General features: G+C 51.4%; 1 protein-coding gene across 5 annotated transcripts in view; it reads left to right on the forward strand.

Annotated features, from left to right (window-relative positions):
- Window positions 1-2,903: 2,903 nt before the first annotated feature.
- The window catches only part of CCDC13 (coiled-coil domain containing 13), a 42,171-nt gene continuing 18,643 nt past the window's right edge, over window positions 2,904-26,431 (forward strand). For 2 of the 5 annotated variants that reach the window (XM_053221579.1, XM_053221578.1), the window contains exons 1-9: window positions 2,904-4,048; window positions 6,273-6,421; window positions 10,161-10,303; window positions 11,841-11,930; window positions 16,092-16,208; window positions 17,437-17,541; window positions 19,670-19,831; window positions 22,516-22,692; window positions 24,307-24,513. In XM_053221579.1, coding sequence (XP_053077554.1) covers window positions 3,624-4,048; window positions 6,273-6,421; window positions 10,161-10,303; window positions 11,841-11,930; window positions 16,092-16,208; window positions 17,437-17,541; window positions 19,670-19,831; window positions 22,516-22,692; window positions 24,307-24,513 — 1,575 coding nt within the window. In that variant the 5' untranslated portion in view covers window positions 2,904-3,623. The remainder of the gene's footprint in view (window positions 4,049-6,272; window positions 6,422-10,160; window positions 10,304-11,840; window positions 11,931-16,091; window positions 16,209-17,436; window positions 17,542-19,669; window positions 19,832-22,515; window positions 22,693-24,306; window positions 24,514-26,431) is intronic. The other 3 variants (XM_053221576.1, XM_027040816.2, XM_053221577.1) reach the window with 3 other exon arrangements.

The following is a 26,431-nucleotide window of genomic DNA, read 5'->3' on the forward strand; positions in this document are numbered from 1 at the left end:
ACAGAAACCATATGGCCCACAAAGCCTAAAATATTTACTACCTGGCCCTTTACAGAAAAAGTCTGATTTTCCTGTTTATATAACATTGAGTCTGATTGTTAAGTTACATTATATTCCTACGTGTCCCAAAAGATGGAACGGGGAATTGAGTGACTATGGTCAGCTGTGCAGACAGTCAGCCGTGCCTGTGTGACTGAGCCCCCTGTAAAAACCCTTTTGCTTGTCTGCTTGTTTAATGAAGTCTGAGCAGAGGCTCATCTATGGCTGTCACACATTCAGCAGAGGTGTCCAGGGGTTCCTGTAGTTTGAGGGTCCCCAAGACTATCCTGAGCTTCCACGATTTGATAGAAGCACTCACAGAACTCAGCAAAGCTGTTATACAGTTAATTCTGACGAAAGAGTACAGATTAAAATCAGCAAAGGAAAAAGGCACATTTGGCAGAGTCCAGGAGACACAAGGCACAAGCTTCCAGTTGTCCTCTCCCAGTGGAGTCTCAGGAACAGTGCTTGCTTCTCCCAGCAACAATGCATGACAACATGCATGAAGCATTGCAAGCCAGGGAAGCTCACCCAAGCCTTGGGGTCCAGGGTTTTACTGGGGGTCAGTCACACACGCATGGCTGACTGCATACATGGCTGACCTTAGTCACTCAATTTCCCACCCTTCCAGAGGTAAAGCTGATATGGCATGGCCCAAGGTCTCCATCATAAAATCACATTGTTAGCATAGGCCATCTTGAGTGGCCCAAGCCCAGGTAAAGAAAGGCTTTATTGCCAGGCAGGATATACCTAAGACTTAGAGGTTACCTCCTTCAGAGCAGGTCAAGGGCCAAACCTTCCTTTGGAATGTGCAGGGTGTGGACAACCCAGACTTGCTGAGTTAATTCCTCTAACAGGACAGAGCGATATAGTTATAGTTATAGTTATAGTTATAGTTACAGTTACAGTTATAGTTATATAGTTCCTCTAACAGGGCAGAGCTACCTAGTGAGGAATTCCAAGGTAACAGCAGCTCCTCTTTTGCTGTGACAGGCTCAAAGGCTATACCGTGGGCTCAGTTCTCAGCACATCCCAACCACCTGGGCAGCACTAACACAGCCCCATGCCTGGTCTCCACCCCAGACTAGTTAGATTGAATCCTCCAGGACTGGGGCCTGGACATCAGTACTTTTGAATTGTATCCCTGCAGATTCAATATTAAGACAGCTTTAAGAAGCTCTGGGTGTAGGCTCTGGGACCACCCCTGAGGACAGGGTAGGGATAAGTACAGTGGAAAGGTGTTGCTGGAGCAGCTGGGGGTGGTCAGGCAGGGAGCATGTTCTTCCTGGGGGGTCAGGAAAGGATGTGGTGTTTGTGCTGGGCCTGGGAGAACCAGCAAGGTTTAAGTCTAGGGGAGAAGGACATATAAGGACAGAGCAGCAAGGTGAGACTAGAACTGGCCTTAAGAAAGGGAAAGTTGGCTGGAAGAAGAGACAGAGGCTTAATCCCCCAACACCTTTAATGCCTTTGGACTTGGTTTTGCAGCTAATGGGCATCTGCTGAAGTTCTTTGGTGCAGGAGTGTGTCAGGATAAGAGCTGTGCTTTATATAAAGTATTCCCTCAGCCAATGCAGGGTAGACTACAAGTAGGAAAAAGGAGAGGGCAGCCAGGGCAGTAAGGACCTGCTTGAACAGTCCTAGGACAGAACCATCTGTCATTTGTTCATCTAATACTCATTTCCTTCCTGCTACACACCAGGCCCTGTTCTAGGCACTGAGGATCCAACAGTGAACATCAGATAGTGCTTGCCATTGTAGGACTGGCAGAGAGGGAGAGAAGCAATCAATAAACATACAGTGTGTCAGGTGAAGCTAAGTGCTGTGGAGAAAGATACAACAGGGTAAAGAGTGTGGGGAGTGAGAATAAGAAAGTTTTCCACAATGGAATGGTGTAGAGACTTGTCTGATAAAGTGACGTTTGAAAGAAGTGAGTAAAGTGGATGTCTGGGGGGAGAGCATTCTAGGGAGAGGGAATGGCAAGTACAAATACCCTGAGGTGGTCGTGAGCATAATGAGAGTGGGGCTGGAAATATACGGACATTTATGTAAAGACATTTATGGAGGATCAACAAGATTTATCACTACTTGGATGGTGGGTGGATGTTGTGACTTCAGTTTGGTTTCAGGCAGGGGTGCTTAACACCAGACATGAGGAGGCCGTTTAAAAATTCCAGTGTCCGTGCTCTGTTATTCTGTTTACCTGAAGTTCAAAAGTAGACAAAAATACCCAGAATGTATGAGGAACTCTGACCACTCAATAATAAGCAGACAACGTGATTTAAAAATGGGCAAAAAATATCAATAGACATGTCACAAAAGAAGATATGAAAATGGCCAGTAAGCACAGGAAAAGATGCTCGATATAATTTGATATCAGGGAAATGCAAATTAAAACCACATTGAGATGCTACTTCATAGTCACTAGAGAGACTAAAATTTAGACTGACCATACTAAGTGCTGGCAAGGATATGGAGCAACTGGAACTCTCAAACACTGCCGGTAGGAATGTAAAATGTTACAGCCAGTCTAGAAAACAATTTAGCAGTTTCTTATAAAGCTAACATAAATTTACCATATAAGCTGGCATTTCCACTTCTATGTATTTGCCCAAGGGAAATAAAAACATATGCTCACACAAAGACTTTCTTGTATATGAATGTTTATAACAGTTTTTATTCATAATAGCTGAAAATGGAAACAGCTCAGGTGTCCAATAACAGGTGAATATATGAACAAACCCTGGTATATCTATGTGATGGGATACTACCCAACAATAAGCAGGAATGAACTAATGATGCATGCAACAACATTAATAAATCTCCAAAAGGTACCGCTAAACACACACACACGAACAAAACAAAACAAAAACAAACCACAAAGGCTACCTACTGTATGATTGCAGTTACATGAAATTCTAGAAAAGGCAAAATGTAAGGGATCAAAAGCAGATCAGAGTTTGCCTGGGACTGGGACTGGCAGGGAGATTGTCTGCAGAGGGGCACAAAGGAACCTTTCTGGTGTGATAGAAATGTTCTACAGTGCTGTTGCTCATGGCTGACACACGTATATGTGTTTGTCAAGACTCATTTGCACACATAAAATGGCATATTTTATTGTCAATGACTTATACTTCGGTAGAATTTAAAGATTAAAAAGAAAACATAAAACTCGTCTTCAATGGCAGAGGTCGGAACAGTGGTTTCTTGGGGGGAATGACTGCCTGGAGAGGGCACAAGATAGTCTGCTTGGGGACAGGAAGTACTTATACCTTGATCCAGGTGGTCACCCCAGGGATGTATACTTATGTAATGGTCCATTGAGCTGTACATTCAGGATTTATGTACTTTACCATGTGTAAATTATACTTAGAATTTAAAAAGTATGATGTCTGAACCCCGCTCCTGGAAATTGGGATTTAATTGGTTCAAGGATGTGTCCAAGCTTTGTTATATTTTAGAAGCCCTTAGGAGATTCTAATATCCAGCCAGTGTGGAGAGCCATTGCTTTTAGAGACAGGAAGGAGAGCAGTGTTGAGTCTGAGCGACGGGGAGCAGTCTGGTGGCACATTCAGGGCAGGAGGAGGATGTTCAGCTCAGCCTTGGCTTTCAGGGGATTTGAGGTGAGGCTGGGTCTTCCAGGCTTCCATAGGGATACACACAAGGCTAAGCAGGGTACTGCAGACTTGGAGGCTGTAGACAGAGCTGACTGTGTGCTGAGTACTCTTGGGAAATGTGTGCTTGTTGGGGTTTGCTTCTGCGCAGGCTTCTTTTCCTACTCCTACGGCAAGATGGCAGCAGATGAAGGTGCACGGGACACCTTGCGGCTCCAGTTCAAGGCCATGCAGGACATGCAGCACAAAAGGTTGCAGAAGCAGATGGAGAAACAGAGGGAAAAGGAACTGAGCCTCGAAAGCAAAGTTGATGACGAAAAAGAGCCCTTGGAGATCTCGGATGGCCTCAGCCTTCTTCAAGCTGGGGAGAAAAACTCAAAACACACCTTCGAGCAGAGGTAAATGTGAACTTGAACCCTCCCAGGAGCACTGGAGGGAGGTAGGGAAGGTGGGGGAGAAATTATTACAGACAGCTAGACAATCAGGTTGACTAGATGTGTGTGTATAAGTTGGGCCACAGAGGTTTTGACACAGAGGTTGTTACTGAAGATTTGCCTCTGATAGATCTGTGCTCCCGTGGATATAAGTTGGTATGAAATGTGTATAAAAATTGTTCAAAGTCAAATTGAAAATTTGAAACTCATCAGGGTGTAGTTTATTCACTTGGATTTTCTTATTCAATCTCTCATGAAAACCGTGTTTGGGTTTCTGAGGAGGTGGTTGGCTAACTCTGATGGTTCATAAATGATGATTGCTGCAAATTCTCATGAGATCATTCTCCTATGCCAATTCCCTTTCCTGACACATAACAACCATAAACATACCTGTCCTAAGAAAGCTCCTGGTGGGTTCCTTGGTTTTTCACATTGGTGAAAAGGTTGAAAGTAGTCTGGAATCTTCTCATTTTGTTTTAAATTCAGTGCATGTTGATTTATACTGGTTGTCAAAGCAGAAGTCTATATTGATAACAAAATTCTCTGATAGTAAAAGAAAAAAAAAACAAAACCAAAACTCCACAATAGTTGTTGAGTTGTCTCTTTGCTTCTGGTTTGGCCCAGAATCTATCTTACCCATCCTCAGATGGGTACTTTTTATGGTTTCTCAACTTTCAAAATGTTCCACTAAAAAATGTTAATAGGGAAAAACATACAGGTTGTGCAATAATTGGAAAAGTTCCTGTGGCTCTGAGATATTAGCTCTAAGTTAACCCCAGACCTATGTTTCCACATGATCTTTTCCCAAATTGGAGAAACTGGTTGGTGGAGGCCCGAGCCACTGATGGAATAACAGCAGTAATGATGATATCAGCTGTTAACTAATAATAACCGTTCCCTATAACGTCTATAACTTACTCACTTCCCACACAACTGTCCCTAGGGAGCCTGTTCTGTGCCTCACGGTAGAAATGATCACAGACCCATCAATCATGTGGTTCTCGTGTTTTAAAGTGTTGGAGAGTACCTTGCAAGACAACTCATGATGAACAAAACCAACCACCTGCTCGGATTTCTGTCAGGTTTACCTGAAACCTAGAGACCTAGGCTCAACTTAAGGCTTAGACAATTCCTATGTGGTCTTCTAATATGTATGTGTATGTGTATATACACATGCAGTTAAGACTATCAGTATCTTGGGGCACCTGGGTGGCTCAGTTGGTTAAGCATCTGACTTTGGCTCAGGTCATGATATTGCGGTTCATGGGCCCAAGCCCTGCCTCGGGCTTGCTGCTCTCAGTGCTAAGCTCGCTTTGGATCCTCTGTCTCCCTCTCTCTCTACCCTTCCCCTGCATTTCACACATTTTTATATATATTGCTACTGCAGTCAGTCTGTTCTAAATGTTTCACGGTACATGCTATGATTTCTTCTCAACCTATAAATAATTTAGAAAAGTGTTTTTCTTAAAAAAAAATAATTTTTTTTGAGAGAGAGAGAGAGAGAATGTGAGTGGGGGAGGAGCAGAGCGAGAAGGGGACAGAGGATCTGGAGTGGGCTCTGTGCTGATACCGGTAAGCCCGATGTGAGGTTCAGACTCACAAACCATGAGATCATGACCTGAGCCAAAGTGAGACACTCAACTGACTTGAGTCACCCAGGTTCCCCAGGCATGTGGTTTGTTGTTGTTTTTTTTAGTCCCAAATGTATGATGCGTTTGGGGGTTTGTTTTTTATTTTATTTTTTTGCTGTCTTTTTAGTATTGATTTCTAATTTTAGTCAATTGCCATTAAACAAAAAGATCTGTATGATGTCCATTATGTGGAATTTGCTAAGATTGCCTTTGTGGCCTATAAGATGATACATTTTTATCCATGTTCCATGGATGCTTGAACAAGTATGAATTCTTGGAGAGAGGCAGTCAGTTATATAGCCCTTTCTTAAATCCATAGTAAACAATGTAATTCAAACCTTTTTTCTCTTTTCATGTGTGTGCATGTGTGTGTGAGTATGTGTGCATAGTCACTCAGTTTTGAGAACAGTGTGTTAAAATCTGCTCATTGACATTTTCCATTTTGTACAGACGAGTTCTTTTCACCACCTAGTGCCCAACCAGGTACAACAAGCCTGGGCAGTGGAGGCCTGACTCCTGCCCCATCGGTCCCTATAATTCTGCCTTTGCCCTTGTAGGATGCTTGAAGAGGAGATCACACACCTTCGAGAGCAGCTCAGGGAGACAGTGGATGAAAATGGGCGATTGTATAAGCTGCTGAAGGAAAGGGACTTTGAAATCAAACATCTCAAAAAGAAAATAGAAGAGGACAGATTTGCCTTCACAGGTAGCTCAACCATTGCTGTGGCAGTGCCTGCCCTGATCTCCAGGTAGCTGGCCGAGCTGCCATGGAGCCCCCTGGGCAGGGCAAAGAGCAGGTTCCAGAGCACACGTGCTCAAGAGAGAGTGCCAAGGGTCAGCCATGGTCAAGTTCATGCGGATGAGTAATGGAAATGAAGGAGAGGTAGGGGAAGAGAGCAGGCCAAGGAGGCCAGTGAGCCAGGAAATGGGAGCACAGGAGCAGCAGGGACAGTCAGCAGGCATTCTGGGCAGTGTTGGTGACCTGGCTAGGACTCATAACAGGGGTTCTCCGTGGATTCTTGCTGCACGTTTGTCGGGTCAGCGCGGTCCATTTTATCTTGGTGCTCTGGCTCAGCCATTGTGTTGTGGATGTGAAAAAAACCCCAGTGGAAGCAGGCATTCACTCTACAGCACTTGCTGCTCCAGAAAAGTGGATGAGACAGGGAAGTTAGCTGTTCTGAGGGAATTTCCTGGGACCTAGTAGGGTCTAGAGTGGGCCTTGGCCCTTTTGGTCTGGGCTGGACCTTGGCTCTGTTGGTAGGGACATTGGCCATATGGGTCTGGGGATGACCTTAGTTCTGTGGGTGTGACTAGACATTGGCTCTGTGGTTATGAGCTAGACCTTGGCCCTACAGATCTGGTGGGGACCTTGGCCCTGATTGTCCTCTGTTCCATGTACACCCATTGAGCAACTCCCAGGTAGCTGACTAAACCAGAAAGTCAGTGTAAGTAACCAACCACAGATGACAATGGGCCTCACCCGGCATCTGCCAGAGTGTCCCTCCCTGCCTTTTGAGAGCCAGTGTATTTAAGGGTAGGTACATGCAGAGGACCAGTAGTGAATTCACAGCCAACGGGAATTTGGTGTCCTAAAGGCCCTTGGTCACTATTGTGCCTCACTCCATTCTTTGGCCTTTTCTGTCTAAAACAAAAAACAACACTGAAGGGAAGGACTTGTATTGTGAGGAATAGAAAAACACACCCAGCCTGGCTGAGGTTCAGATGTGAAGGGGCAGCTTGCCCTTTGGCAGGGCCATAGAGAAGCTGATGAGTTCCAGGGGGGAAGCAGGAGATGCTTCCCCTCCCCAGGAGCCTGTGGACACAGGGGTGATTCCCTCTCTGCCAGCCTGCCCTGTGCTGTCCTTTGCTGTCTCTGCCAGCTTGCTCAAGGCCTCGTCTGACTGCCAGCCCCATCTCTTCCTCAGGACTTCTTAAATCCAGTCCATGCTATGCAGTCACCATTTCTGATTTCCAGTGTCAAATTTTGAAGAGAAAGGTCTGACTGGCCCAGCATGTGTGTTTAGACCAGGCCTCAAGGGACAGTCTGCTGACAGCTGACAGACTGGTTTTCCTTTGGCTGGATTTTTAGTGATTGCTTTAATTCTGTTTTGGTTTTTTTTTTTAAGTTTATTTGAGAGAGAGAGACAGAGAGAGACAGAGCGTGAGCAGGGGAGGGGCAGAGAGAGAGGGAGACACAGAATCTGAAGCACGCTCCAGGCTCTGAGCTGTCAGCACAGAGCCCGACGTGGGGCTCGAACTCACAAACTGTGAGACCATGACCTGAGCTGAAGTCGAATGCGTAACTGACTGAGCCACCTAGGCTCCCCAATTCTGTTGTTTTTTTTTTAACTATACTTCTTTGCATAATTTTTTAGTGATTGCTCAGGCAATCACAAAATACATAACTTGTCACAGGCTACTTAGAATTAATATTTTACTAGTTCAAGTGGAACAAAGAAACTACCACCATATGGGTCCCTTTACCCTCCCCCATAATAGTGCAACTTTTATATGTATTATATCTGTATATATTGAAAATCCCAACAGATAATGTTATAATATTTGCTCTCAATCATTACACGTATCTTACAGAGCCTAAGGAGACAAAAATAATCTATTATATTTACCCAGACATTTAGTATTTCTGTCCTTGCCCATTCACTGCTGCTCCCTTATCATGGGATTGCAGCTTCAAGAGTGGGGCTTGGGAAAGAATAGAAAGAAAAAACAACAACAGAGGATTTTTCTTGTTTTCTCTGAGTGCCCCTTCCTGCCCCTTAGACCAGAAAGGGCTTCTCTTGGACCTCTTCATGACATCTGCTTCCAGGATTTATGCTGCTTTTGAGTCCTGGAAGGAAAGCATAACACAGAAAACTCACTGCTGGACCATGTGTCCTTCCAGGTCTGGTTTCCATCCCTGTTCTGAGCCTTTCTCCTGAAGTGTCCCTAGCCTCTGCAGCAGGTAGGAGGAGGCCAGGGGCAGCTGCAGGCCTGGGCTGCGTCAGTTTGAAAACCATCAAGCACCCTTGTATACCTTCCACCAGTTGTCACTTTCAGTCTGTTCTAAGGCACATGACAGTTGTGTTAAAAAAACAGGCCTAAGAAGGTGTCCCTGCTGGTTACCCACTGCTGGAATGTCGGAAGCATTCAGAGAACTTGCAGACCATCTGACCAGACCTGCGTTGTGCACGTGGACAGGGGACTGTGAGGCTACCCCGTCAGTCAGGAGCTGAGCTGGGCTAGCTCCCATTGCCTGCCATCTGCACGGCCCCATACAGTTCAGATTCCCACATTCACACCCTGCCAGCAGCTTCCTGCCCTTGCCCACTGTGTTCTAGCTACTCTGTCCTGCTCGATGGGCCTCAGATTCTCCAAACATATTCCTGCCCCTGGACCTTTGCACTTGCTGTGCCCTTTTCTTAGAATACCCTTCCTAGTTGGGAACACTCTTCTTGATGGCTTGATCCCTCACTTGTCATTCATCCAGGTCTCTGTTCACACGTATCTCCACAGACAGGCCTTCCTTCCTGACCACTCCGTCTAAAATAGCATCACCCCCATCCCTCTCATCCCCTTGCCCAGCTTCATAGCAGGCAGTCCTCCCAGGCACTGGAATGCATATTTATTTGTTTTTTATTATCTGTCTCCCCTGCTGGAATGTAAACTCCATAAGTCTGTTTTATTCACTGTTGAATCCCTAGTAGCGAGAGTGCCCAACACTTGGTGAAACTCAATAAATATTTATTAAATGGGTGCATGCCTCTGTGTTGGTTAGGTGTCACCACAAAGCTTTGTGTCAGAAACAACCACATAATCTTGGCGGCATTTGGCAGTAAGCATGTATTGAGCTCAAACATCTGGGGTTAATTGGGGCTCAGCAGATCTAGGTCGGGCTTGACTAGGGTGGGTTAGCTTTATTCCACGTGTCTCTCTTCCTCGTCCTGGGCCCAGCCAGCTGGCCTGGCCGTGTTCTTGTGGAGATGGCACGAGTGAAAAAGGGGGGGCTTTAACTGCACAAGTGCTTTTCAAGCCTCTACCTGTGCCTTATCTGCTAACAACCCATGGCCAAACAAGACCTTGGCTGAGCCCAGAGTCAGGCAGGCATAGAGGGGTCGAGGGGGGCACACACGATTTGCCGGAAGGCACAGAGCACAGGGTGTGGGTGTGTAACCGTGTCACTGAGGAGGGCATGGAGAATTGGGGCAATAAACTGATATCCCATAGAATTAAAACTCTGCTTCCGGATTTTGTAATTTCTTGAATGGCTGCCTTTCTACTCATCGGAGTGGGGTTTCAGGGTGCCTACGTGTGCAGTCACTCCCCCGAGCCTCTGCCCTTTCATGAGGGTTTCAGCTTTTCAAACCCCAGGGCTGTTGGTAGTGTGGCATCAGTTTGATGTGTGGGCCTGTGCTTTTAATTGACCTCCCGGTTTTCCTTCACTTTAGGGACAGCCGGTCTGGCCGGGGATGTGATCGCAACCAAAATCGTCGAGCTGTCCAAAAAGAACCGGGCGCTGATGGCAGAGTCAGAGGGTGCGAAAACCAGAGCGAAGCAGCTGAACAATCGCATCCGGGAGCTGGAGCGGGAAGTGAGGGGCCTTGTTCACTGCCGCCTCTGGAGGGGACTCCCAGGACCCTGGGCCACTCCTCCAGAGAGGGAGCCACACTTAGATGCTTTGGGTCCCTCTGAAGGGCTTGTGGGTCAATGTTCGCTAAGAGTTCCTCAGTCTTTGTCACGTCCTGAGAGGGGAAAGTGTGTCAGGAAGCAAGGGGGGCACAGGGCACAGGGAGGCAGCCGGCATGGCGGTTAGGATGCCGACCCGGAGCCTGACCACCTAGAGGTGAATCTTAGCTCCAAAGCTGCCTTACTTTGTGACATTGAGCAGGCTATAAACTCACTGTGTCACATGACAGTAATAAGAGTACTCACCCTAAGGTTTTCTGAAGATTAAGTGTAAAATGCTTTGACCAGTGCCTGGCAGGTAGCAAGTACTAGATAAATGTCTGTTAAACGAATTAACAGGGAACCTTGTGCCAGGGCACTCTAGCAGTTGGTCTCACTTTTGCCCATCTTCCTCTTTCTGCTGCCCCCTGCCCTCCCACAGCTAGTCACAGACCCCTCCAGTCTTGCAAGGACACAGCCCAAGCAGTTCATGGTCCCTTAGGAGCTGCAATGGAACCCATATGCTAGAGAAAACCTACGTAGCTTCCTTATATGGCTGAAGAAGCTGGAGCTTAAAGAGGTTAGGGGGCTTTCTCAAGTCATACAGCACGTGGTGGTGCTGCATCGCAAATCCAATTCTGTTGCCCCCCGAAATTCTCCTCAGTTGTTGTGGTAAGGCATTGAATGAGAGCTTCTTTATTCTATAACAATTTGTTTGAGATCCATCTCAGGCTCTGTGCCAGGCCCCGTGGGGGAAGCAAAATAGGCATGGGCCTTGCCTCCTCAGAGACAGACCCAGCCCCGAGGGCCTCGTAGAGGAGTAGGTACACACAGTGGGTCCATGGAGGATAGGAAGGGGCCACACTGGGAAAGGGGGCATGGGCCCCCATGCAGAGGGCCCAGCAGATACCAAGACTCTGAGTGGGGAAGAAAGTCTGGGAGGAAACCCATGTGGCCAAGAGTGAAGCAAGATGAGGTCAGAGACCACACCCCCAGCCTTGCCAGACACAGTCCGGTGTTCGTGTGAACAACTGGGAAAGCACTGAAGGGTTAGTTGACTGTATGCAGTGCTGGGCTTGGCTACAGGCCATGAGCCCATGTGGCAGGTTTCTTTGCGTCTCTGACCCTGTCTCCTCGTCAGTCACATTAAGTCCATAGTCCCTTTATGGTACGCCTCCCAGACTGTGGACAGAACTCTGGGATACAGACCACGGCTGCAGTATTATTATGTGTTAAGCTGTTAGTGAATCCTGGTGCTACTCTAGTGTGTAGTTGGGCAGTGAGGCCGACAATCAATTAAACCCTCTCTCATCACAGCAGTTTGTAGAGGAGAGTTCTTCCATTAATGGTCCTAAAGTGAGCTGAAAGGTGAACCACACACCCGTGGCGGCACCAGGGCACTGCACTCAGGCACAGCAGTTGCCAAGCAGAATCCAATATTAAGTGCGAGATTTACTTTTCAGCTGCAGGCGGCCCAGGCCAGGCTACCAGCCAAGGCGGCCACCGACGTGGGAGCCAAGGCGCCGAGGGCTCAGATGGGAGACAGAGCCTTGGTATGAATTCTCTTCTGTGCTGGGGAGTCTGGGAGGCAGCCGTGGGCCTGGGTCTCCCGTCCTCTATGTGAGTATAGGCGCCTGTGTCCAGGGTCCACCTCCGTTGCTGAGCCAGTGCCCACCATTGTAGCATCCTCAGAGCAGCCATCAGGGAATGAAGTCCATGGCCTGAGGCCAAGAATGCCCCAGTGGAGGCCAGGTCTAATTCTGATTCAGTCCCTAGAGAGAAAGAACAGGAGGGGTCTGAGGACCCTGGAACCCTAGAATTTGGGGACCAGCAACGAAGGCCTTGTCCAACTGGCCTCCCACTCTCAGCCCAGCTGTGTCCTCTACAGCATTCTCACTGGGGAGACATCCAGCCTCTATCTTACCCCAGGGACAGGGAGCTCACTAGTGCCCAGCCCTGTGTGTTGGTGGGGGGGACATTTCATATTGTGAGAAGCCTTCCCTTTGTACAAAGTAAAAGTGACTATTGGGAATGGCGGCTTGTCCCTCAGATTCCATTTTGCTCAACCAGTGTGTAGGGCATGAAACCCAAGAAACAGAAATTGCAGGCCCATGAAAGGAAGGCAGTCTGACCCTGTGGGTTACCAGGGGGGAGCATGGAGCCCAAGGCAGATAATAAATAGCATCAGAGTCTCAAGAACAACCCAGGAGGCCTCTCCAGGGGTTTTTCTTGGGAAGCCAGACCAGTTGGAGATACAGGGAGCCAAGCCTTAGGACTCCCTGTTCAGTGTTCCTTTTCTAGTGTCACCTCCCTTTTGCCTACAATGCAGAGTAAAGCCACCTCATGCCTTTCTTGAGGAGAATTAAGCCCTCAGTGTATAGTGATAGGGCCCTAGGTTCCAGGAGTAGAACCTAGTAGAGTGAAGGCTAGTCTTGTATAAACCTGTCTCATTGGTGGGAGGGCTCTGCCCTTGGCAGGGGCTGTGCTTATAGGGCCTTTCCTGGCCCCAAGGGACACTGTTCAGCTGCTCCTGCTTTATCCAGAACACTGAGCACTTCCACGTCCCTGACTAGTCTGCCACTGATGAAGGACTGCTTGATTGGTCACTTGTTGAGCCCTGTGACTCAGGGAATCAAAGATACGGCCTCTGTCCACAGGGGAGCCCAAGAGGGGAGATGAGCAGCCATATTGAAGGAAGGAGGGGCACAGGGCCTTCAGAAAGAGTCCCAGGGGCTCAGAGTTCACAAAGAGAGCACACCATGCGAGGCAGCTAGGAGGTGGGCTGGAGGAAAGTTCCTGAGGTGGGCCTTGCTGGAGAAGGAGGATGGAGGAGGGCCTTCCAGCAGGAGCTGTGCAATCCGAGGCTGAGAGTCTGAGAACCTGTTCTGTTTGCTGGCTGGGTGTTGGCTGGACAACGTCTGGCTGCAGCCCACAGCCCGAGAGGGGAAAGGGGAATGTCAGCCAAACAAGGCTAGCATGGGGTCACCCACGGAGGGAGGCCTTGACTGGCAGCTGGAGCAGGAATTTCAGCTTTGCTCCGTGGCCGAGGGGAGCCTTGTGGGCTTCTGATACAAGAGTGGGTGGTGGGCCACAAGCCTCAGCTCAGCAGTAGCCTGTGCTTTCCAGGGTACCTCTGATCAGAGAGACGACAAAAGCAACACCCCCCTCACTGGACTGTTTGGGGCAGCCCCAGCCTGAACCACACTCCAGAGGCCTGCATGCTCACTCCCCATTCTGGCCCCCGTGTGCCAAAGCACATTCCAGAGTGGAGCTGAATGCCTTGTCTCCACTTGGCACAGTCAGCATGGGGCTTCAAGGGGCTGTGCCGTGAGCAACATTGGCATTGTCTGTGCCCCTCAGACTACATTTCAGTTATTCCCTCAAAGAAAATAGCCCAGGGAATGGGAGGCTTATACCCATACTCAAGTCCCCCACAAAGCCTGTGGAATTTCACTCTGGGCTGAAGTAGCCCTGAAATGGCAGGAGGCGGGGGTGCAGCTGTCCAGGAGGAGAGGGCTGGGAGGCTTGGCAGAGCAGAGGGGTGAAGGCTGTTATGCATGCGGGCCCAGCCCTCACTAGGACACTATCTAGTTCTCAGCCCCCTTTGCCAGCTGCCCCCTCAAGCCAGGCTAGGCCCCCAGCCCTCACACTGCTCTCTGTCAGAATCTGCCCCAGAAAGCATCCTTTACGTGCATTATCCTATCGACACTCATGGCATCCTGGAGGCTGGTGTTGTATGGCCCTATTTTACAGATGAGGAAATCAGGCTTGGGGAGGGGTGTCTGTCATTGCCTGGGTTCTAGATCTGGGTCCAGGATGTGTACTCTTTCCATGCTCTGAGCAGGGTCACAGCCATCACGTGGGACACTCATAAATAGAGCTCCTGCACCACCACCAGGGCCAGTGGGGGTCATGGCATCCAAGACCTGACAGGCAGGGGTCACTTGCCAGCCTGGGGCAGATGTAAAACAGCACACGAGCAGGGAGAAGGATGGCAAGTAGCCAGACAGGGGGAAGGACACACACACACACACACACACACACACACACACACACACACAATTTTTTTAAAGATACGTTTGCGTTCTGTGTAAGTTCCCGGTTTATTCTCTGTTCACATTTGTTACTCTGTTTAGCCTCATGGTGGAGCTGCGAAGAAGCAGGACAAAGAAGTATTTTTATACCCGTTCCACAAACGAGGAAACCAGATGAGGCCAGACTTCTCGGGCTGTGTGTCCAATTCCTGTTTCCTTCACCAGTGGTTTTCACCTGGGCTGTCCAGAACTTCTGGGGTCCAGGGAACCTCCCAGACCCAACCTGCGTGGCTCTGCCTTCCATGCTAGTGTTCACAGGAGGTTTTGTGTGTGGCTGCTGAGGAAAGAGCAGAAGTCCACTGCAGCCCCCGCCCTGCTTCCCAGAAGTCCAGCTCACCTGGTCTTTGGGGCAAGAGCAGATGGTCTTGGCATCACTGCCCGATGGGACTTTCAGCCCACTGGTGATGCGTGGGCGCCAGAAACAGCTTCAAGTGGGAGAATCAGCTAGTGCAGGGGAGGGACCAGGCTTCTTCTAATCTGACTTGTGTCAAACCCAGTCGGCTTTGTGCCCTTGAGCAAGTTACTCCCCCTCTCTGGGCCTCATTTTCACTACTTATGGAAGGGGTTTGGATGGGCTGACCATGGAATCCCTTTAATGCCAAACTTTTTTGAGTCTCAGAAACTTATACTGAAGACAGAGAAATGGGCAGCGCATTTTTTTAATAATTTTTTTTAATGTTTATTTGTTTTTGAGAGAGAGAGAGAGAAATAGTGCAAGCCAGGGAGGGGCAGAGAGAGAGAGGGAGACACAGAATCTGAAGCAGGCTCCAGCCTCCGAGCTGTCAGCACAGAGCCTGAGGCAGGGCCCGAACCCACAAACCGCGAGATCATGACCTGGGCCGAAGTGGGCACTCAACCGACTGAGCCACCCAGGTGCCCCTGGGCAGCACATTTGAGAAAAATTTGCATCCAAATGGTTTAAATCAAACATTACTAAAAAAAAATAAATAAAAGACATTGCTGAGAGTTCCAGCAGGCAGTTTTCATGGTTGCTGCAGTTCTGCAAGCCACAGAAATGGAGTCTTTGGGGGTCAAACTGGGTCCTTATTTCTATTTAGTGAGTTCATTGCCAGGAAAGGGAGCCCCAGGCCCAAGCTGATGGTTCCAGGGGAAGGAGGCCCCGAGTTAGGATGGTCACCATCCCCCTGCCAAGTTGAGGTTGCCTTCTGTGCATGAACTAGTCCCCTCTTTATTCTGAGTGGAGACGGTTTAGCTGCAATGCCAGTCTTTGGAGCACAGCAGAGAGTGCCCACACCTAGGGGGTGTCTGGGAGGTGTGCGGCCTGCGGGCTTCCTCCAGGGGCTCCCCCTTCTGTGGTCACTGCCTGTGTCCGTGGACGTGCAGTACTCTGAGCAAAGGGCTTGGCGCCCAGGGTTGGGTTGCCAGGATTCACGTCCACGCTCCACCTTCCCCAACCGGGTCTCCCCAGCCACTTCAGCATCCTCTGCCTGTGCACCTGACAATAGAACCTGCCTCACAGGGGTGCACGGGGATTACATGAGTTGCTCCATGTTGAGCACCCAGCACGGTGCCTGGCACACACCTGGCTGAATGGAGGCTATGATTATTGCTACTATTAGGCAACAAGTGACTACTCTCTCCTCTGTCCTTCCCAACTAGCCAGAGACCCCAGAGGTGAAGGTCTTGCAGGACAGGCTGGCAGCCACAAACCTGAAGATGAGTGAACTCCGCAACCAGATCCAGTCGGTGAAGCAAGAGCTCCGGATGGCCCAGAAGGTATTTCAGAGCCAGCAGTCAGGTCTTCCTGTATGGCTGGGATTGGGAAGAGCATGGCCAGGACAATGGGTTCCATTCAGGGGCAGCAAGTGCTTGGCCCCATGAGCATCATGCTGCTTGCTCTGGGTCAGGTTCCAGGTCCAGTAACTTCCTTCTGTCGGCCCTTGATATTGACCATTGGTGAGTGGGGTTGCTGGCTGCCTGAGGGGCCCTCGTGGTGCCCTCGTGGTGCTCTCCCAGCCCTGGACAGAGAAGGACAGTGCCTTCTACCCAGGGAAAGTGCTACAGACTTTCCTTATGCTACGTGCACCCTAGTAGATCCCGGGTCTCTCCTTAATAAGCCACCTTGGACTTGGAAGCCTGCCAAGACTTGCCTCCTGCCCTCTGCTGTCTGTGATATTAGAATATGAATAGGTTGTTTGTGTATTAAAGGCCCCTTTCAAAGAAAAATACTTAGACTTGGGATGCAGGCCCAGCTGGTTCATTATTTATTTTTATTTACATAGTGAATTCTCTGGCATTTGTCTTCTCTGCTGGAACCACTCAGACTAGCCAAGATTTCCAAAACAGTGTTCTATTGTGGAAACAAGCGCCGGAGACCGGGTGCGCTAGATTGGGTTCCCGTGACAGGCTTCAGAGGGGCTCTGGGCACCAGCTGGAGTGTTTTGTGTCCACCTCAAAGCCTTGAGGTAGGGCCTGCACACCACCGTTCAACAGCTACAATGTTGGGCCCTTCTGGAACCAAACACCCCCAACTGATGTTCGGTAGCCCTCCTCCTTGCTGTGCTCAGACACGGCCCCTCGTCGGTGGCTTCTTACAGAGGTCAAGGCCCTGTGGCCATGTACTTCCTGTATCTATGCAGAATGATCTCAGTTTTCAGTGACAGGTGAACAAATTGAGGAAGCAGATTTTGGTCAACTTTGCAGTTCACTCATCCCGGAATATGTCAAGAGCAGAGAGGGCCGCCTCTGGGCATTGTTGGCAGTCCCTTGTCGGCTGTAAGCATCACCAGGAAATGCTGGGGCTGGTGGGATTCCTGCTTTCCCAGGGACAGCGGCTCTGAGAACATGGCCAGCTGGCCCGCGAGGCAGGAGGAAGGTGTGTAGGCGGGGGCCAGGCCCTCTGGGAGCCCCATGCACCCTGCACTGCTTCTTAGTAGGGCAGCAGTATTAGGGCTCTTGTGGGGCCCTCTCTCCTGGCCTCACTCGAAGGGCCTGCTGTTTTCAGGTTTTGACCAGTGAGGTTGGGGAAGATGTGAATGTTCAGCAGCTCCTGTCCTCTCCTGGGACCTGGAGGGGTCGGGCTCAACAAATTCTCGTTCTGCAAAGCAAGGTGAGTGCGCTTCCTCTGGGCCCGAACAGAGGGCTCAAAATGCCCCAGAAAGGCTGACGCCGACCCACATTAGAGGCACAGAACCCTAAAAAGTCCTTGAGGCACTACAGAGCATGCTTGCAGGGCTGCGTCGTCTTCCATTCGTCCCCACCAGCCTGATTTTAATTTGTTATTTAACGAACAGGCATTTATATAACACTTACCATGTGCCAGGCACTGGCGCTTAACAAATGCCAAAACCTTTGATTTATTTTACCCTAGGCATATTTTCTTCCCTAGTTCATGTAAATTTGCGTGACTGTTATCCTTGCAGGCTTTTTCCAGTTTTGTCCAGATGCTTGAGGGCTTTTGAAAGTTTCAGTTACCCGGTAGACTTAGCCTTACCCCCCTCTTTATGTTCTAAATATTTCGGAGCATCTCTGGAGGCTAAGAGCTGTGGCTCCAGAGCCAGGCTGGCTTGGCTTCAAATCCCAGCTCTTGAGCCACCGGCTGTAATGGCCTTGGGCAAGTTCATTCTTGTCTCTGTGCCTCAGTTTCCTCCTCTGTATCCTGTGGATAAGGATAGGAGCCACCCCACAGGCTTGTTGGGAGGACTGAATGAGTCTATATGTGTAAAATGACCAACGCAGTGCCTGGCATGGAGGAAACACTGTACAAAGGTTAGCTGTGGCTATTTTCCTTTTTTGCCTTCAAACCAAAAAACACAGGAGTAGGTGTATAACTTCTACTATTTGCCAAGCACATGGCCTGCATCCCCAGGGACTTTCAAGTTCACAGTTCCTGGGTGGCTTTTGTCCTCAGGGCCTCATGGGGATCCTTGAAGCCAATACGAAGGTGCGGAAAGTCTCCAAAACACTGTAATTAATGACCAATGCGTGGCCTTGGGGTTCAAAAGACCCCAGTTTGAGTCTGCCTTCAGTTGCTGGTCTATAGGTTCAGTGACCTTGGGTAAATCACTTCTTCGCTCTGGGCCTCTGTCTCCTCACCTGTAAAACGGACGGTGTTGTGGATTAAATGAAATAACATTTGGAAAGCACCCAGCACAGTGCCTGGCCATAATAAGCACTCAGCACGTTTGTCGTTACCATTGTTAAGCTGCATAAATAAACGATTAAAAGTTTCATACTGTGTTCTCTAATGCTTAACTGGAATTACCACACATTGCCACACGAGGGCGCTGATGTGTGCTTCCAAAAGCGTGCTGTGGAATCCTAGTCAATTTTGCCCCAGCATAGGTTTACCCAACTGTGTTCCATCATTTATGTATCAACGTGGAAAGCAGGGTTAGAAGGACCCTAGGCATTATTCACTTCAACTCCAGTGCAACAAAGCCATCATTCTGTGGGGTGACCTCTACCCGCCACTGGCCAAGAGCCTATGAGCGCTGGACTGTGAGCTGTGGCCCACCCGGGCCAACTTGGGATTTCTCAATGTTGCCTAATCCTAAAAATCACCCATAGCAGGTGATTAAAATGCAGGTCCCCAGGTCCTTTCCCTGGAGTTCTGACTTGTTGGTCTGGAGTAGGCCCTAAGATTTGTCATTCTAAGGAGCATCTTAGGGGTTCCCAGGCTCAGACAAGTTCAGGATACTGAATCCTTATAACTTTATACGGGGTGTACCCTTAGGCCCATTTCACAGATGAGGGACGCGAGATTCAGAGAAGTTAAGCAAGCTGTGTACATTCACACAGTTAGTGAGGATCTGAGCTGGTCTCTCAGCTTTTAAACGCCGTCCTCCCTCTGCAACATCTCCTGCAAGTGGCCAGGAACCCGTGGCCTCCCAAGTCTTGGGTGACCTGTCTGTTAGAGAGTTCTTCCTTGTACTGAGATCCTCCAACCTCTCTCTCCAAGGTTCCTGGAGCCACTCAGCTGCTTCTTGGTCTCAAATAGCCTCTAAGGGATGGAGTGATTTTTCTCATTGTCCAACTAAATCCCCCTCGCGTCCTCCCCTGTTTTGCTCAAGATGCTGCCTCAGGTTCCTCCCCCACCTCAGTGCCCCTCATATGGGGTTTCTGTGTCCATCAGACCCTCCCCTAGTGGGATTTCCTGTTGCACCGCAGGACAGCCCCTGAGTGGTTGAGTCTGTGGGTGCAGACCCACTGTGGAATGACTAGTTTACCGCTCTCAGGTTCGTGAGCTTGAGAAGCAGTTGGGACAGACCCGGAGCCAGTCTGCAGGAACATCCAGTGATGAGCCGTCTGTCTATCCAGACCCAAGGAAGCTGTCTGCACAGGAGAAAAACCTGCTGAGGATCCGCAGCCTGGAAAGGGAAAAACAGGAGGGCTGGGAGGTAATGATGTCCAGGGAGGAGGTTAGTCGGGCACGTGGCACCGGGAGAACATAGCCACCTCTGCAGGGCTCTGAGGCCCATGCGTTCATGAATTCTGAGTCACCCCTTACAGGCAGGAGACACCTGGGGTTTGGGGCACCTTAGTGCATGTTCCTCACATCCTGTCAATCCAGCTTGACACCCTCAGCCCATTTCATGAGCTTTAGGTGGCCCCATCCTGGCTGTTCTGGAGATGTCAGACCTGAAATTGTCACTGTAAAATGAGAGGAGAATGTCACGGCCCAGAGTGACGACCCAGGGACAGCATCAGGTGGGGCTCAGCGGAGGAGAGCTCCAAGCTGTGGGGAGGCAGGCAAGCTGGGACCAGCACCACACGCATCTCACTGGCTGTGCTGGGAGTGGCAGAAGCCAAACTCTGTCAGGCTTATGCGACAAAGAATGTATTGGCCCATGTAGATGAACAGTCTAGAGGTGGTCTAGCTTCAGGCACAGATGGATCCGGGGATCTGGGGACTTGGTCTTAACACCACTTTTTCCAGACAAGCTTCATTCTCTCCTGTGGGGACTCCTGGTAGTCCCAGTTTCTATCTTCCAGCCCAGCCCCCACAAACAAAGGGCTTCTCCTCCCCAGTAGTTCCAACAAAGTCCCAGAATTAAATGTCACTCGGCTAGCTTAGGCCATGTCCCCATCCCCGAGCCAGTCACGGCAGTTATGGTACGGGATGCTTTGACCGGCCAGCTTCAGATAGATCCCCTCCCCTGGGTCTGAGAGATGAGTCAGCCTCTCAAAAGTGGGCGTGAAAGTGGCGAGCGGGGCTTTCTCAAAGTAAGTAGAGGAAGGAGCAGGTGCTGGGAGGCTGGGCACGCCCACTCCTCGGCACTGGCCATGGGCTTCTTAACAGTGAGGCCTTACCTTTCCATCAGGAGACTTCCATTTATGAGTGCCAACTCTGGGCTAGGCCCTGTGCTAGGAACGTTGTGACCATCGCTACGTCATACCCCCAGCGTCCTAGATCATCAGGTGTGAGGAGGGAACAGTGGGACTGGAGAAGCAGGCAGGGCCAGGTCCTCCCGGACCTTGTGTGCCGGCCGGGGGGTTAGGCTTTTGTCTTGAAGGAGGTGGAAAACCACCAGAGGGTTTTAAGTTGTGGAGGGACACAGATTGCTATGCATTTGGGGAAGGTCACGTGGTCAGGTATAGGGGGCTAGGTTGGAGGAGGTATGGGAGGCAGAAGCAATAATCCACTTGAGACATGACTGAGGACCTGAGCCAAGGCAGTAAGACTATAGCCAAAGACCAGACAACCTGCAATATTTGAGGGTCGACTTCACAGGGCTCAGTGACGGGATGGGGGTGGGAAGCAGAAGGGTCGTGAAGGACTTCCAGTGAATGTCACAGGTGGGTAGAGGAGACAGGGAGGAGATTCAAGGGAGATGGGGAGCTGAGATTTGAAAATGTTGGGTTGGAGGTACACCTAGCTCAGACTTACACATTCACCCAGAGCAGAGTATGTTATAGTTGTTGAACCAATCACAAGCCATGATGTGGGTAGAAGGAATCTGTTCCCCGTGTGCACTTCCTCTGCCAGATGCCCGCTAAAGGTGAGGGAGCAGAGCAACAGGTGAACAGTGGCTGCCTCCTTGCAAAGATCTGAGGCCTGTCATCTCCTACTATTTGTCATTTCTGTAAATCACATCCACAGGGATCTGAAAACACCTTCCCAGTGATAATTAACCCTCAAGACCAAAGCAGATTATGCCACCTAATGCCCAAACCCTCCTCAGTGTCGCAATCTCGGCTCCTGATGGTTTATCTAATCTGGACTCTGTCCCCTCACTCGCTGTGCTCTAGTCACACATGTTCTGCCCCGGGGCCTTTGCTCTTACCCTCATTTCCTCTAGTCTCTGCTCAGACGCCACCTTTTCAGAGAGGCCTTCCTGGACCATGCCATTGTCTCCCCGCCCCCCACCTCTTCCCTTCCCCACTTCAATAAGCACTCGTCACCATTTGACATCTGTCTCCCCAGCTAGGATGTTAGCTCCTCCGGGAGAAAGACTTTGTTTTGTTCTCTGCTGTATCCCCAGCACCTATAGTAATGTTAAATACATAGTAGGCCCGCAGGGAATGTTTGAGAGGGGAGGGGAGGGGAGGGGAGGGGAGGGGAGGGGAGGGGAGGGGAGGGGGGAAACTCCAAAGGCAGGGGCAGCGCTTGAGTTGTCACTTTGTAGCTCATGCGAGCGGGGCGCGGCACCTACTCATCCAGCTCTCGGTGGGGTGAAGCCACTTCAGTTTGAACCCTGGGCTTGGTGCTGTTCACTAAAGCATGGCTTTTCTCTTTCCTCAGCTCAAGCAGGGAGTGAGAGGCGGGGGCAGCCAGGCTCTCTGGAAGACACAGCCAGAGCTGGCGAGTGTTTCCTCTCCTGTCTGACCCAGGCAGAGCCAGGGCAGCTGCCTGGACACCTGTGTTCTCGGGCTGACGGAGGAGTGCTGTCACCCACTAGTGACATCTGTCACGCACCAGGGCGAGGGCAGGAGGCTCTGGGCCCACCTGACACCCCCGAGAGGCGAGGGCTGGGGGCCAGGGCACCGGCTCTGGGCCTCACCTGTGAGCGAGAGCCGGGGACCAGATGTGGCCGAGGTCCCATTCAGCCCCACTGCCCACGACTGTACTTCCTGATTACAGAAACTTGTGGGGGAGCGGGATGGCCTCCAGAGAGAGCTTGAAGAACTGAAAAAGAAGTTTGAGGGCATGAGGTCCCGGAACAAGGTGCTATCAAGCGAAGTGAAGACGCTGAGGAGTCAGATGGGGACCCTGGTGGAGAAGGGCAGGCATGACGATGAGCTCATCGACGCCCTCATGGTACGGCCCAGCCTCTCGGGCCCGGCGAGAGCCGGGCCAGGTCCCTCAAACATGGCCCCCACCCTGCCCAGAAACCCATGGCCCAGCCGCAGCCAGAGTGAGCCCTCTCTTGCCCCAGTATGCCACCTGCGTAACCCAGAAGCCCATCGCGCCCCCCCCCCCCCCCACCGTGGGTCCCAGCCCCAAAGCCACGCCCCGGGGACAGGAGCAGCAGAGGCTGCCCGAGCATGTGGACAGGTCGTTTTGCGTGGTGCTGGTGCGGGCTGTGGTGTCTGAGCCGGCCCCAGCCACTGGAGCTGTGGAGCCCAAAGAAGGAGACATGGACAGGGAGGAAGGAGATGGCATATTACACCCTGGGTGGTTTTTTCAACGAGGAACAGGAGGGACAACTGAGCGGGAGGCCAAGAAACTCTTATCCATGTGGCAGCATAGAGCCCCTCCCCTTCTGGGCACCCGGGGTACACGTGGTTCATAACGGTGGGCTGCCAAGTCAGCTCCTAGGGTCGTAGATTGTAATCGCATTTCCCACATGGGGAAACTAAGATTCCAGTTAGCAAAGTCTTCTGGGACTATATGCCTGAGTGCAAACCAGGTTGGTCTGACCATAAAGCCTTCCTTGATTAGCAAGGCCGCACTGCTTTCCTGACTCTAGCCTGGTCTTTTCTCTCTGGGACCGAGGCACCAGAGGTGTTGGTCTCTTGGCTCCCACGTTGTGCCCCAGGCCCCTGAGGTGGTCATGCCTGGCTTGGCCGGGGTGCGTGGGGGCACAGGTGCTGCTTAGGCACCACCCTCGTCCATAATAACTTCACCAGGTGGGTGGTAGGTGGAGCACAGAAGACCTGAGCTCTAGGCCCGCATCTGTGGACACTTTGCTGTGTGACCCTGGGTCAGTTGCACCTCCTCTCTGAGCCTCAGCTCCCAGTTTTTAAATAAGGGGTAGAGCTGGATGTCCTCTGAGGTCCCTGTGTGCCACCATAGGTTACTGCAGATGGCATGAGGAAAGCTGCAGACAAGCCCCAGCCCTGCCGTTCAGAGCAGTGTGCCCTTGGGCTCTCTGGGCCTCAGTTTCCTCCACTCTGAGTTGAGGACAGCGGCCCCTTTCCCCATTCCCAATCACTGACCTGTCCTTTCTGATGGCCTTCGGGTGAAGCCCCCACACTAGTAGTCTCCTGGGAGCCTCTGCAGGGGACGGGCCCTTGGTCAGGTGTCGAGGGATCCCCGGCGAGGGGTGCAGGTACTACCTTCAAGGTCATCTCCCAGCAGGGGGATAGGGTTTCTTTTTACCCAAGTATCTCCCGCACTGGCTGAGGGGCCACCCTCCGAGCTGCTTTCTGTTGTCCTGAGAGCCCCTTGGATGTCCTTGGCCCAATCTCAGAGAAGGAAGTTGAGGACAGGAAAAGGCCATGGTTCCCACCTGCCTGGTTGAGCCCCGCTGAAGGCAAGCAAGGAAGGTGCCTTTCCTGTTTCTCAAGGGAACAGGGAGCATCCCACTATCAGGTTCCTGCAGGAGCAGGGAATGGATGGGGGGGGGGGGGGGCGGTCTTCCCTGCACGCCTTGCCCAGGGCTCATGGCTAACCCCGTCTGTCATCTTCCCTCCTGCTTGGCCCCCCCAGGACCAGCTGAAGCAGCTGCAGGAGATCCTGGGCAGCCTGAGTCTGCAGGAGGAAAAGACACGGGCGTCCCAGCTCCGCCTGGACCAGCAGGTCAACAGTGAGGCTCAGCGGAGCAGCAGCCTCGTTGCCCAGCTGCGGGCCATGGTGGCCGAGAGGGAGGCCAAGGTGCAGCAGCTGGAGCTGGAGATCGGGCAACTGGGCGTGCAGGTGAGCAGGGCGCTGGCCTGCCTCGGCCCGCCGTCCATTTCCAAGCCCTGGCAAGTCCATCCACCATCCAGAGAAAGCTCAGCAACTGCCGCGCTCCACCTGCCTTTCCTCAGGCCTCGCCATGCCCTACCTGGCTCCACTTTGGCCCTCTGCTTCCCTCTGGCTTCCCACCCATCCCCACACACCTTTCCTCTCCTTCCTCTGATGGTCTGCCTTCTCTGCATAAAACCTGTCTGGGGCTCCGCGTCCCCCTTGGCCTCACTCGATCCTCCAAGGTCCAGGCTCCTCCCAGCTCCCCCTCCCCCTCCCCACCTGTGGCCTTCACCCTCATGATCCAGGATGGCGGCTACAGTGCCAGGCTTTACATTCCCATTCCAGGCAGCAGGATGGCAGAAAGGAAGCCACTCTCCATCCAACTTGCGAGGCCCCACGTGATAAGCAGCTATTGCTGCTACCCCCCTCCTGCATCTTCTCTTTTTTAAAAAAATTTTTTTAACGTTTATTTATTGTTGAGAGAGAGAAAGACACAGAGGATGAGCAGGGGAGGGGCAGAGAGAGGGAGACACAGAATCCAAAGCACCTTCCAGACTCTGAGCTGTCAGCACAGAGCCTGACGTGGGGCTCGAACTCGCGGACCGTGAGATCATGACCTGAGCCGAAGTCTGACGCTTAACAGACTGAGCCACCCAGGCACCCCCTGAATCTTCTCTTCACCCTTCCCTTCCCTCACACTCTGGCCGTGTGGCCACCGTTTAGCTCCTTACATGGCCCTGCTTTGTCCCCATTCCAGGCTTGTGCACATGCCTGAAGCATATGTCTTCCCTTTCCTCCCCCACTACCACTGCCTGTTCAGTGGTCCCCGGCCTTTAGGCCCTACCCAGTCATGAGCTTCTCCAGGGAGCCCCAAGGCCCACATTCTGTGTCCCATGCCCTTCCTGGGCACTCTCCCAACTCCCCGGTCACCCCCAGGCCAAACCTTTGTCACCCTATGTGATCATCTTCCTGTTTCCCCCTCTAAACTCCTCCTGAGGGGGCACACGCCATGGTGCCTCCTTGCCTGGCACAAGACTGAGCCCCCAGTGTGCTCAAAAGCACTTAATGCTTGTCTAATGAGGGGGTTCCTAAGAGTTGTACCTTGGTGGGTGCCTTGCTGGCACAGCCTGGGCTGCTAGGGGTCAGGCACCGTGGAACCGTGGACTGTCTGTGACTCCTTCCTGTGGTGGTGGTGCTCAGAGGAGAGGGGAATTGGTGGCCTCTGGGGAAAAGGATTCCATGACAGGCACACAAGTCTCCCCGTGGCAGAGAAGCCTCACAGCAAGGGTGACTGGGACAGCCAAAGGCATGTCACAGAGCAGCCCTGCCTTTCGTTCCCAGGGATCCAGGTCCAATCAAAAGTGTGGGAGCCCACGAGCCCCTCAGCCCCAGCCTGTGTGGTGTTGCCTGGGCTTGGTGGTTTGTCTCACAGCTGTCCATCCGCAGAGGCCAGGGTGGCCTGGGACCTCAGAAGTGGCTGTGGTAGAAAATGTTGCAGCCCCTGAGGGTGAAGGCAGGGAGCCCAGGGTTGACCAAGGCCTAGGGACAGAGTATGTGTGGCCATGAGTGGGGGCATTGCCTTTCAGTCCTCACCCTGCTTCCCAGTGGGAAGTGAAGTCTCAAGTTGCATGTGGGAACATTCCAGTATTTTCACTCCACCACTGTCCCGCCTCCAGGCACACAACACAGAACCAATTCTTACCTCAGAGGTCATTGGCTAATTGGGAGCCACAAGAGAAGTTGGTGCACACATCTCAGGATGGGCAGGGCTGGGGGACGTGCCAGGTTGTCTGGGACTCACCCCCAACTATCCACCCCTGATGGCCTGACCTCCTGCTGGGGGTCCTCCAGTGCTCCTTCTTCTGGCCTCACCAGCTATCCAGAA

Source organism: Acinonyx jubatus, chromosome C2 (genome assembly GCF_027475565.1).
Source record: "Acinonyx jubatus isolate Ajub_Pintada_27869175 chromosome C2, VMU_Ajub_asm_v1.0, whole genome shotgun sequence".
In the NCBI taxonomy this organism is placed as follows: Eukaryota; Metazoa; Chordata; class Mammalia; order Carnivora; family Felidae; genus Acinonyx; species Acinonyx jubatus.